The sequence below is a fragment of the Lampetra fluviatilis genome, chromosome 35 (assembly GCF_964198595.1).
Source record: "Lampetra fluviatilis chromosome 35, kcLamFluv1.1, whole genome shotgun sequence".
NCBI classification, from domain to species: Eukaryota; Metazoa; Chordata; class Hyperoartia; order Petromyzontiformes; family Petromyzontidae; genus Lampetra; species Lampetra fluviatilis.
The window spans coordinates 11,321,203-11,334,677 of record NC_136309.1 but is presented as its reverse complement, the minus strand read 5'-3'; the positions used below and the strand labels follow the sequence as shown (position 1 = coordinate 11,334,677).

General features: G+C 50.4%; 1 protein-coding gene across 1 annotated transcript in view; it reads right to left on the bottom strand.

Moving 5' to 3' along the window:
- The window catches only part of WDR90 (WD repeat domain 90), a 55,069-nt gene that overhangs the window by 24,884 nt on the left and 16,710 nt on the right, over positions 1 to 13,475 (bottom strand). The window contains exons 15-24 of the mRNA XM_078872942.1: positions 13,299 to 13,417; positions 12,787 to 12,948; positions 11,045 to 11,178; positions 9,655 to 9,771; positions 7,995 to 8,239; positions 7,130 to 7,269; positions 6,139 to 6,269; positions 5,300 to 5,466; positions 3,784 to 3,954; positions 1,514 to 1,642 (exon numbers count right to left, since the gene is read on the bottom strand). Of these exons, the coding sequence (XP_078729068.1) occupies positions 1,514 to 1,642; positions 3,784 to 3,954; positions 5,300 to 5,466; positions 6,139 to 6,269; positions 7,130 to 7,269; positions 7,995 to 8,239; positions 9,655 to 9,771; positions 11,045 to 11,178; positions 12,787 to 12,948; positions 13,299 to 13,417 (1,515 nt within the window). The remainder of the gene's footprint in view (positions 1 to 1,513; positions 1,643 to 3,783; positions 3,955 to 5,299; positions 5,467 to 6,138; positions 6,270 to 7,129; positions 7,270 to 7,994; positions 8,240 to 9,654; positions 9,772 to 11,044; positions 11,179 to 12,786; positions 12,949 to 13,298; positions 13,418 to 13,475) is intronic.

The following is a 13,475-nucleotide window of genomic DNA, read 5'->3' as shown; positions in this document are numbered from 1 at the left end:
GGTAGGTTTATTTGAACAGTGAAAGACAGAATAACAACAACAAAATTCAGAGAAACGCATGTCAAAAATGTTATAAATTGATTTGCATTTTAATGAGGGAAATAGGTGTTTGACCCCTCTGCAAAACATGACTTAGTACTTGGTGGCAAAACCCTTGTTGGCAATCACAGAGGTCAGACGTTTCTTGTAGTTGGCCACCAGGTTTGCACACATCTCAGGAGGGATTTCGTCCCACTCCTCTTTGCAGATCTTCTCCAAGTCATTAAGGTTTCGAGGCTGACGTTTCGCAACTCGAACCTTCAGCTCCCTCTACAGATTTTCTATCGAGCAGGGGGACCATGCGGGCGCTGCAGGATTTCAGTCCTTCACGGCGTAGTGTGTTACCAACTGTTTTCTTGGTGACTATGGTCCCAGCTGCCTTGAGATCATTGACAAGATCCTCCCGTGTAGTTCTGGGCTGATTCCTCACCGTTCTCATGATCATTGCAACTCTACGAGGTGAGATCTTGCATGGAGCCCCAGGCCGAGGGAGATTGACAGTTTTTTTGTGTTTCTTCCATTTGCGAATAATCGCACCAACTCTTGTCACCTTCTCACCAAGCTGCTTGGCGATGGTCTTGTAGCCCATTCCAGCCTTGTGCAGGTCTACAATCTTGTCCCCGACATCCTTGGAGAGCTCTTTGGGTCTTGGCCATGGTAGAGAGTTTGGAATCTGATTATTGATTTCTTCTGTGAACAGGTGTCTTTTATACAGGTAACAAGCTGCGATTAGGAACACTCCCTTTAAGAGTGTGCTCCTAATCTCAGCTCGTTACCTGTATAAAAGACACCTGGGAGCCAGAAATCTTTCTGAGAGGGGGTCAAATACTTATTTCCCTCATTAAAATGCCAAAAAATTTATAACATTTTTGACATGCGTTTTTCTGGATTTTTTTGTCATTATTCTGTCTCTCACTGTTCAAATAAACCTACCATTAAAATTATAGACTGATCATTTCTTTGTCAGTGGGCAAACGTACAAAATCAGCAGGGGATCAAATACTTTTTCCCTCACTGTATGTTGAACTTCTTTTGCAAAGTACGTTCAACATACACACATACATCATTGTATGTATGTTGAACTTATTTCGCACCGTACGTAGCCAACTGTCCTAATCAGAGGTGCGGGGGGAAGGACAACAAACTAAACACAAAAAAGTTGCCTGAACGAGACCGTCAACCCACATGCATTGTAGCAACGAGTTGATCTGTTTATAGAGCGGCATTCAAATTCGATTCTGTTCTTGCGTATGATGGAAATATGTTCAGGAGCTACGTACCAATGCTCTGGTCTGCTCGCCACAAGAGGGCTTTCAGGAGAGAGTTTGTCTCGCTTTGCTATACCTGTGTGACACCCACCTGCCTACCACCCACGATGTGCGTCACCCACCTGTGCTCTACAAACATCTATGGCGCCCAACCTGCATTACGTGTCACGCAACCATCAGCCACGCGTGCGCGCGCGCCCCCCCACCTGCGCATCGGTGCGGTGCTGGGCGCGCGCGTCCCACACTTTCACCACGCGGTCTCCGGCCGTGGCGAAGAAGCGGCCGTCCTCGCTCACGTCCGTGGAGACGCAGCGCGTGTGGTGAGCCGCCGAAAGCTGCGCGTCCGGGAACGTGACGGCCAAATGTGAGCGAGGGCTGTGCGTGTCCACACTCTACCTCCCGAGGAGAGGGGTCACCGTGCTTTTCGAGTGGAGTATGCAACAGCCAGGTGGCAATTGTGTTGACTCGGAGCCTTACCCCTCAAACGAAAGACGTCACACGTGTTAAGAAGTCACACCTAAACAGAGATTCACAGAGTTATGAGAGACAAAAAGTCAGTGAGCGACAGGTGCACGAGTGGGATAAGAGTTCAATCCTCAATGTGCAGGTACATCTGGAGATACCACGAGTGAAGTCACTGGTTGACTGGCCCCTGAAACTCGTAGACTTACATAGAGACACATAGACTCGTAAAGACCCATATACGTCTGCAGATACCACACATGACGTTACAAGATGACTCACAAAAAAAACCCATAGACTCACAGAGAGACCAACAAGTTGACAGAGAACCACTGACACGTAAAACTCACATAGATAGAGACCAATAAACGTGTAGTGACATCAGGGATGTTACTGTATGGTGCCGGCCCGAGAGGGCCGTGGCGTGCGATGTCCCTACATCACGAACAGCACCGTGTGGGTTGCTGTGTGAGGCCGGCTCTAGCAGAGCACGGCGTGCGATGCACTGTCATCGCGTACACCCCGTAGGTGGGTGTAGTACCAGCCCTAGTGGGGCTTGGTGAGCGCTGGGATAGCGCGGGCACCACGCATAGCGTGTAGTGCGGGCTCCCACAAGGGGGAGCGGGAGAGTGTCAGCCCAGGGACAGGGTTGCCCCGTCCATGGCACTCTGGTTGACCCCGTAGGCACGTGATCCAGAGTGTCCACAGAGAGGGCCCCAGGTGGGGGGGGGGGCTAGAGGGTGATCACGTGTCCGGGGAGAGCTCTGAGAGGGATCGGGAGGGAGCTAGAACGCTCGAGAAGGTGGGCGGGGCCAAGGGTGGAGCCAGCCCCGACTCGGGAGGATATAAGGTGGGTCCCTGAGACGGACCGAGGTCGCTGCATTCTACAAGCTGGAAGCTCCACGTCCTACAAGCTGGAAGCTCCACATCTACAAGCTGGAAGCTCTACGTCCTACGAGGCATCAACACGTGGTCGGGGATCCGAGTGAGGGTATGACCCTTCGTAGCTGTAACTCTTCCGTATAGGGCAGTTAGCTGGGTGGTCACCACCCTAGGCTGTATCTGATGAAGGGGCACTTACCCCTTTGTGTTAACGGGTTGATGTTGCCTCTAAAGAACAACATTTGTGACTCAGTTGGACTCACTACAAACCTACAGAGACCTATATTAAATTACAATTTTTTTTTAATTTTACCAGGTAAGGCTCACCGAGCTATATAGCTCCTTTTCAGAAGTGACCTGGCCACAAATTATAACTCAACGAAGTGGCTTATCATGTGGAAATGTATAGCAGCCAAATACTCCAGAATTTCACACAACTCTCTCATTGTCCTCTGCCCCAATCCCCCCCCCCTCTTTCTCTGCCTCACCCCCTCCCCCTCTCTCTATTTAAGGCACCGACACAGTGACGCTGTCTCTCTGCTTGTCATTCTTTGGAGGAGCATGGTCTGCCAGGTAGGGTGTTGGCTGTTGTGTTGGCCGGCTCTCTGTATTGTGTTGCATTGTGTTTCTAAGTTTACTATGTTTGTTTTTTCTCATTCATTCTTACCTGATGATGGCCGCTTGTGTTGCAACCGAAATTTCGTATTCTATTATTATTTTATTTTCGACGTGACTTTACCGAAATAACCAAAGAGTAACTCTAAATGCATGTTTCGAAATGCGGAGGGAAAATCCGGAGGACCTGAAGTAAAATCCACGCGATCACGGGGAGAACATGCCACTCCGAATATACAGGTGTCAGGGTTGGGATTGAACCCACGACCTCCTGCATGCCAGGCGAGGTAGTTAACATCTCGCCACTGTGGTACCCCATATACTTAAGAGACCCACACGGACAAGCCAGTCCTGCATGTGCAGCTACGTCCGCAGACTCCGCAAGCGGAGTCACTGAATAAGGGTTGTGCAGCCTCCCATTTCTCCGTGCCTCTCTCTCTGCAGAGCATCAGCTCGCTCACGCTCGGTCCCACGAGTCCGCGGCCGCATTTCCGGCCGCGCCGTTTGCATGGCGCACCTCTCGGAGGTTGCGGCCCGTCGCCGCATCGAGGATGACGATCCCGCGGGATCGCGTGAGCACCAGCAGCCGGCTCGAGTCGGGAGGCGCGAAGCGGACCGCCAGTGCCCGCTCGGGCCCCGGGTCCTCGTGCCCCGTGGCAGTGCCGGCGCTCACGGAGACTCGCAGCACCTGCGGGCGGCACCCACGGGGGTCGCGGAGGTGTGTGAGCACGCGCCAGCGGTTCTGTACCGGTAGAGAGGAATAACTCTGCTCCGTCATCATCGTCATCAGCAGCAGCCGTGATCAATTCACAGCTGGATGAAGGCCTCCTCCAAGCCGTCATCACCTATCGTGGTACGTTGACGCAACGATTCATCTAGTACCTGCGCATGAGCCGAGCTCATTGCTCCTATCTCCGCGGTGGACATACTCTCAGATGTGTTACCACCTCTTGACTACTTTGGCTAACCGAATCAAAAGTGGCTGGTTTGTAATAGGAGTTGCATAACTTACTTTCCCCAAAATGGAATTTGTTTTCTTGTTAACAGTCACTACTGGCGCCATGTGACAATAATGTATGCGTATGTTTTAAATTAGTTATCTGATTAAAGCTGGAATTGGTTAGAAGCCATCACGTATCCGATTAGCACGGTTGGCTATGTACGGTGCGAAATAAGTTCAACATACATACAAGCGTATACTTTATTAATATTGATATCCACCAGGATCCTCTTTACAGAATGTACACAGTAATTCGTAAATAATAATGCACAAACAGTGAAACCGCAGACTACCAGACTCATAGAGAGGAGCCCCGGTCCGGATAGCTGAAATATTCCGGGTTGCTGCGATTTCACATTTACACGTACACATGGACTACTATACTGTGTACTGTATAGTGTATGACGCAATAAAAAAGTACAGTACTTGTGGTGTGTACAGTACAGTACTGCAGTGAAGCTTGTAGGTCTGAGGTAGCACAGCTCCCCGCAACCTCCCTCCCTTATCACCCCTCTCCCTGCCGTCCCCCACCACCCCTACCTCAACCCCCTTCCCCTATCACCCCTCCCTGCCACACCCCACCACCCCTACCTCAACTCCCTTTCCCCTATCACCCCTCAACACCCCTACCTCACCGTCCTTCCCCTATCACCCGTCTCCCCCCTCTCCCTGCCGTCCTCCACCACCCCTACCTCAACCCCCCTTCCCCTATCACCCCTCAACACCCCTACCTCACAGTCCTTCACCTGTCACCCCTCCATGCCGTCCCCTCAACACCCCTACCCCCCCTTCCCCTATCACCCCTCCCTGCCACACCCCACCACCCCTTCCACATCCCCCACCCCTTTGAGACTCAGTGGTTCTTTGCTGGGTAAACAAACAAGCCGAGTAATAATAAAATACATTGCCAAGAGATGCTCTTCTTATGGTTTACAGTTAGACGTGAGAGACAGGAGAGCGATGAAGCGACGCCGGCGAGAGTGGGGACACGCAGGCGGAGCACACGAGGTGGGTAGAGGGGGTATAGTCTCACCTCCTCCAGTGACCGCGCGTCCATCACCGTCACCGCATCCTGGCTGGGCCCCACGAAGGCTAAGCGTCGTCCGTCAGTCGACAGGGACAGGACACTCGGGGCGTCGTCTCCGTCGTGCTCCTCCTCCTCATCGGCCGCCCGTCTGCCCCTTGTTGCGACAACGTTCCCTGCAGTAGCAGTTCGGAGGAGGTGAGGCCTCTCATCGCTAAAGCCCCTCAACCCGGCACACTCCCCATTAGGAGAGCAGTGTGGGGGGCGGGGGGGAACTCATGAACTCGAGCGATTGTAAACTTTTCATGGCCACAATTATTATCATGGCCCGTGAGTGAAAAGGTCTAAGAAATGGGAGTCCCACAATCTTGTAACGACAGGATGATAAGAGCTTTATCAACATCATGCTGAACAAACACTGCATCAGTAAATAATTGATTACATGTATAATTAAGGAAAAGCTTAACTAGCCTAAGTTATGCTTTCTTAAATATCCTGGGCTCTTTTGTCAGATGACTGCCATCTACTGGCCAGCAACATAGTCGATGGAAATAAGTACATTTCTACACTTGAAGTTTTTAAACATCAACATTAATGGGTGGGGCGAGTCCATGGTGGATCTTGAAGACAAATCCCAGTCGGCCCTTATTACATAGCCAACCGTGCTAATCGGAGATGTGGGGGAAGGACAACAAACTAAACTAAAGTGCCTGAAACAGATTGTACATTCCTGAAAAGTGCTTCCTGGGGGGAAACAAATAATTCAGGCAACTATACCTTCATTGACACCAGTGCCTGTGCAGCCAGTAGCGAGACAGAATTAAACACCCATTGGCACGCAGGCTCACCCAGCACCCGGAGCGCGGGCAGGTCGTCGTCGGACGCGTCGTACATCGCGAGGCTTCCGAGCGAGCAGGCGCTGTACATGAATTCTCCACTGCGTGAGAACGCCAGGGCAGTGATCTGGCCCCTGTGCTGCCTGTATCGTGGAAGCGGTGACACACCAAATACAAAGATCCCGCCTGTACAGCCTTCAACCGACTGTTGGGGCAAGTGCTGTTAGTGAGTAGCACCTATGAAGGCCGGCACGGCACACAAGGAGGTGGGTGGCCAGCACCATGCCCGGCCGCCGTTGTTTCCCTCACGGTGAAGTTTCCATACACACCGTACTAGGTACTCATTTGAGGCTGAGTCGACTCGGGGGAGGCCCAAGACCGGTTCAGATACACATCACTGGGGTTGGCCGTGAGCGGGAATCGAACTCCTGTTGCCAGGTTCGTAGTGCAGTGCGCTAACCACTACACTACCGCGGTGACACACCCCACACGTTTACTACATATATGCAGACACTTCTAGATTTGAAGCTTTCGTGACTGCAAGGATTCATACTCTTAGGTTTTTTCGGTAAAGTCATGTACGTAATATCACCTACGTGACTTTACCGAAAAAACCTAAGAGTATGCAGACACTCACATTTGCAGCATTACCATACACCTCGATACAGTAAATTAGTATACGGTCCCTTGCCAAGGCCCTGCTGGAAGGTCGTCTCGCCATGGCAGGTCCGTTATGGGGGTTGTTTGGCCATACTGCATAACGCTTGGTCAGTGCGGGAATGATAAAGTGTGGGTGACACTGGGCACATGGTCAGATATCACTCGACCTCGGGCCGTCAAGTTCGTAGCGCAATCTGCTGTTTGTTATACCGTCATTTCACGGCCTATAAACACCTGAATATTATCAGCAGCAGGCATGCAAAAATGAACGGCACTGATTGAGTAAACTCGTTACGCGCGGCCAATCATCATCGGTGGTGCACGGATGTCTCGATCACTTTACTTGTGCTCCGCCAGGAGGGCGGTGCTGGCGACGCTGAACGCGCGCACCGAGCCGTCGCTGAAGCCGCACGCAAGCAGCTGGCGCACCGGGTGGCAGCACACGACACACGGCACCACCGCCAGCGTCGAGAAGTCCAGCAGCTGCCGCGCATGAGCACAGGGCAACAACACGGTAATGACACGGTAGCGACATGGTGATGACACTGCAATGACACAGCTACGACACGGCGACGACAGGATAACGACACTGCAATAAAACGGCCACCATAACAGCATGGCAACGATGCGGTAATGACACGGCAACACGACAATGACACAACAACAACAGAGTAACCACACGGCAATGACATGGTAACAAATCTAAATGAGTAAGCGACTTGCTAGCCGATAACCGGTAAACGTTTTCAGAATTACGAAAGTCAGGAAGCAGTAACGTTTTATTTTCTAGTGGAATGTGAGTAACGAATGCACTGATTGGTACATGCGTACGAACAAAACGCATGGCAGTAAGCCACCGCGTGGAACATATGCCTTCTTGGTTAGGTTAAAAGGAAGATATCTTCATATGTTAACTACTCAAGACATTTCTGTATGTGCGGCGAACTGGTAACCTTTATTTAACCGGTTTGCTTCATGTGGTTTATGATCATGCAAAAACATTTAAAGTGAAAAAGCAGACGTAGAAAATCTTGCTTATTGGGCGAATGAGGGCAAACTGATTAACACAAAGTTAAGTAAATAGGGATGTGTGTGGCATCCGCACACATTTGGAAGAGAAAGACGATGCTTCCTGCATCACTTCTAAAAACGTGGCCTTTGGAGGCAACAGAACTCTGAAAGAGGCAAAATGCGAGAAGCACAGGTACCTGCTGGCCGCTGTCCGAGTCCCAAACGCGCACACTCGCATCGCGCCCCACGGTGACCAGGTGGCGCCGCGCTCCGTCCGCCGAACAGCCCAGTACGGGCCCGGCGTGCGAGCGCGCCAGCGTGGCGTAGTGGCGCGACGCCACCTCCAGGAAGCCCAGGCTGGCGCCCGCGGGCCCTGCCGTGGCGGCCAGCACACGCCGCCCATCTGCCGAGATCGCCACCGCCGACACCGGGGCCTCGTGCTCTGCGTCAAAAGCAAGCAAGCATGGAACGCCATTGGCGTCACGGGGGATGGCCGAGAGGCTGTCGCCATCACACCGAGCAGACTTGGGGTATGTGTGTATGTATGTTGAACTTCATATTCTTGTGTCTTTTGTTGGAAGCTAACCCCCCTTTTCCTGAAGACGACCGCTTGTGTTGCGATCGAAACGTCGTAGTTTTTTGTTATTTTCTTTGAACCTATCTACGTGACTTTACCGAAATATACAAGAATATGAATTCCTGCAGTCACGAAAGAAGCTTAAAGTCAAGATATGTTGAACTTCTTTTGCACCATAGGCAGCTAACCGTAATAATCGGAGGTGCGGTGAAGGACAACAAACCAAACACAAAAAGCAGTTCTAAACACAAGAAGGGGCGGCGAATAAGTCTCTGGTACCCATCACTTAAAATATTGCGAGTAAAAGTTTGAATCTGATAAATAAAAACATTGTCACCAACACTGCGTGGGGGAGGATATTTTTCTCACTTTTTTTCGTGAAATGTACTGCTAAAATAACATTTGTGGCAGTCTCAGCTCCTGACGAAAGACAGATACGCTTGTGTTTAGCTCCTGTCCATAACGTGTAGAGCAATTTTAACCATCTTTTCTCACTGCAGAGGCATCTTGCAGTGCTATTCTTTCATCATATAAAATATGTATGGCTCATTATCATGAGAACTTTCAAATGGTGTCGCTTATTGCACAGATGCTGTAGCCGATGGTATGGGCAAATAAACACGCTAGCCACATGCCACATTAATTCACCACGTGCCCTATGCCACCGGCTACAGCTCTTCCACTAAACGAAACTATTTTTTATTTTACCAGGAAAGGCCCACTGAGCTGTGTAGCTCTTTTTCAGAAGCTACTTGGCCACAAATGATTATTCAACGAAGTGGCTCATCACGTGGAAATTTATAGCAGCCAAGTTCTCTCAATGCAAGTCTCTAAATGTGGAGAGAAAAGCCAGAGGACAGGAGAGAAATCCACGCAACCACAGGGAGAGAGACATGCACACTCCAAATATACATTCGGTGTCAGGGTCGGAATCGAACCCACGACCTCCTGCATACAAAAAGAGGGAGTTAACATCTCGCCACCGCGGCACCCCCTGTGATAGACGCTCTGGTATTCCTATTTAACATCTGCGGCACTGCCTTACTCCTACCCTTCCAGCCTCCACTCCGTTGCCCCACCTCCTTCACAGTTAATTGAACCCCCCCCCTACCCCCCCCTACCCCCCGACTTGTGACGGCCATACTGAGCGAAGTGTCACCTCGTCACTGGGCAATTTTGGGCCTGACGGATGTGCAGATCGGCGTGGAGGGGATTGCTCCCAAAGAGCACTCTCTCGACCTTGAGTGCTGCCCCACTCCTCCCCCGTGCGTCAGTCTCACCGGCTTCCAGGAGCATGGTGGAGAAATCCAGCAGCCAGAGCCGCAGGAAGCCGTCGTCGGAGCCTGTTGCGCACAGTCCCTCCGACACGGACATGCTGTTTATCCCGATGCCCGGTCCTGATGGGATCGAGTATTCACAGGGAGATAGTGTCATAATCTTTGGGACCTTTTTGGCCAGTATCAAAATGATGAAAAAATATAAGAGGCTTGACCCTTTGTGGTAAAAAAAAAAGTGGTGTTAAATGTTCAAATATCAAATAAACACCTATTACAAAGGCATCGAGACTGCATTAACTACATATACGTGGCAAAACATCCAAACAAACATGCTCGGATAATATCTGCATCGTCTTTGAAACTGATTGGCCTACACCAGACAGCCTTCTTTATGGCTTAGTCTCACCAGTTAGACCAGATAACGCCAAAAGGCGAGCAGTACAAAGGCAATGCAAGTACAGGGATTCCTCCATTGATGAACATTCGACTTGTTAACTTTTAGAGATATGAACAAACTGGTCTGTTTAACACGTAGACTTTCGCGACCAATATCATCCATAATACAGGTTTTTTTGGGTTAGATTGCGTAAATATAAGCGTGTCGTTAAACCCACCACCACCCGACCCAGATAATTAGTAAGGTTTGTCACGTAAACAGAACATGCCAATTTGTTACTTGTACAGCACACCGGTGTGTTGTTTGTCCAGTTGTATGTCCAGTTGCCTGTTCAGACCAAGAGTCGTAAGTTCAACCGCCGCGCAATAGATGGTGGTCGTGGCATCTACATCTACAGAATGTGAAGAACCGGTGGTATTTACATCTACAGGAGTGTATACAACTTTTAAAGCCATTCCCCATGTTTAGTGTACACGCCGTACAACATGTTGGAATCGACAGGAGTAAAGTTGGACTTACGAACAAATCGACTTACGAACAGACCTCTGGAACCTAACTCGTTCGTAAGTAGAGGAGTCCCTGTATGAAAGTATAAATAGATCGGGTTGAGCACTTATATCTACGGGACGTTTTTTCCAGTATCAAAATGATGAACAAATAAGCCTTTTTATGCTTGCCAGTATCCATATAAATTGCCACGACAGTTTATACGGACACACTCGCGACTGCAATATCTGGTTGTCAGCAGCCATGCGAGACGCATAATTGAATCAATTAAACTATCATCACAGTAGGGATACAATCAGTGACATGGAGGCTATTTGTACCTATTCCTTCTCTTAAGAGCAAACACCGCCTGTAGTAGAGCAGTAGTGCAGAGGGACAAGGAGGAGCGGGGGGCAGGGCGTGACAACAGACGCAGGGAGGAGAACGCAGGGGGATGGCCGTAGATGGCTCACACAAGACATCGTTGGTGGCATGGCGGTCCTGGCTCACCGGACGGGGGGGCACGCTTGCCAGCGTCGTAGCTGGCACGCACGCCCGGCGATGGCAGCAGGCGCCGCACATTGCGTATGGTCACGTTCTTGTAGTCGATCTCCAGGATGTGGCCTGACTTGCTGCAGGCAAAGCTGTGGGAGCAGAAACGCGATGGTCTTTTGCCTACTGCACCGGGGGGGTCGGGGATCACTGTGTTTGAACTACGGCGATAATCTAACAAAAACAAGAGATGGCAACTCATACAATAAATAAGCTGAGACCTGGCCAGAGCCGAGCAAGGGTTCTTTCTGACTGGAAGGAACGATGAACTTATGGTATTAATAATAATGATAAAACACTTCATAGTGAGCACAGATTTTGCAAATCAGCACAACTTTCGATCGAGAACTCGGAGGTGTAGAGCCAAAGCTCAAAGTCTCTCATGTGATCCTGATCAGGTGAGAGCCTGAACAGGTGAAAAGCTGAACAGGTGAGGGCCTGAACGGGTGAGAGCTTGAACAGGTGAAGGTCTGAAGATGTGAGGGCCAGAACAGGTGAGAGCCTGAACTACTGCTTATGGTGGATGGTGCTTGGATGCTGCGTTTGTGCAGTGGGAGAGAAGAGTTTTAGATGCCTGGTGCAGCAACGGAGAAACGCTGCTCAGCCAAAACAGTCCTTGTTTTGGGGACAATGAGGTTGTTGCCGAGCTACGTACGAACATTAACCGAGGTTATAAAAAATAACCAGGATTATGCTGTTGAAGGCAATACAAGTTACTTTCTGACACACCACGACTAGACATCTGTGAAAAAGAGCTTCATTGCTTATTAGATTTCTCCAGGATAAATACCGACTCTGATTCTGAAGTTTCCACTGCTTGCGCATGTCATACTAGTCAGATGGAGGGCGACGCCCAACGAGGCTTCTGATTACCTGTGTGAACTTATTTTTGAAGAGCTCACCCGGAGAAGAGGCACAGAATAGAAGTAGATGAAGAAGGGAAACCCGAGCAGCCGACCCGATGCAATAACGAACGTTGGCTATATAGTATCCCTCGCTTTCGCAAGGGATACGTTCCAGAGATGCTTGTGATATTAGCCTCTAATAAATAACAAAGCTATTAAATACATGACAATTACGTATCTCTTTCATCACTTTCTCTCGAATCACTTTAATCAGTTTACCGCATCACATTCCTCTCATCACTTTATCTCTTATCACTTTATCTGATCACTTTCTGGCATCACATTCTCTTTTATCACTTCATCTCATCACTTTCTTTCCCTCTCTCTCAATTCAGTCCTTTAGAGTTCCAGATGTGATTCGTGGATAGCCAAAATCACGGATAGAAAGTTCATGAATAACGAGGGAATACCATACAGTCTGCCGCCCCCTTATCTCTCATACCCCTTTTCCACTGGCACATCCAAGCCCTCACGGTACGCGTGGCTCTCTCCACTGGCTATTTGCCGAGCCGACCCACATCCAAATCATCAAACTCTAGCCTCACGAGGTATCTTGAACGTGGTTCAGGGGCCAAGCAGGGCCACGGGCAAGGTGAATCATTTTCGTAATACAACGTCGTCTCGCGCAATGCATGCGACGTCAGTGGTATGGCTCTGGTTCTGCAGTGGAAATAATAACCCTGCGCCATCTGAGCCATGCCGGGCCAGCTCGGCACTTGTGCTGGAGTGGCTCGGTCGTGCGGTGGAAAAAAGGTGCATCGGTGACGTTTTGGGTAAAGGCGCGGCCGTGCATACAGCGTGCGGTCGTGTGGCTCCCGGTCGGCAGGCAGGCCCTCCTCGAAGGCCACGTCCGTGAAGTGCGCGGCGTGGAACTCGGCGAGGTCCACGGGGCAGGAGCGTAATGCCGAGCCGCGCAAGCGCCATAGCCGCACACTGCCCCGGCCACACGACACCATCCTGCGCGCGAGCAGCACCGACCCATCAGTGGAGCGCGACATACGGTCAGCAACCACAACCTGGGCGCGCTAAGCTGGCATGGCAGCTCAGAGGTTAGAGAGCCCAGTCGGCATCGCTGAGATGCTGGGTTACTGGACATCTTTGAAAAAATCTTTATAGCTCATTGGATTCCTCCCATATAAATACATATTTGGATTCTGTGTTCAAATGCAAGTTGCAGCTGGAACAAACTGTTATCAAAATGGGCTCCTTAAATGTCAAAATAAAGCATCACATTAAATGTTATTCTGCATTTTATCCAACGACTACACCCCGGAAGTGAACTGGTAGACTGCCAAGGCGCGTTTCACCTGGTGTCATCGAAGGAGGCGATTTTGATGGTGTGTAGGTCCACGTCGGTGTGCGTCCTGGCAACAACGGACACTAGGCCACCCGTCCGCAACCGGGACGTGTCCCACACCACCACCGTCTAACTCGCACAAGAAGACACGCACGGGCACACGCATGCACGAGCAACGCAATCAAAA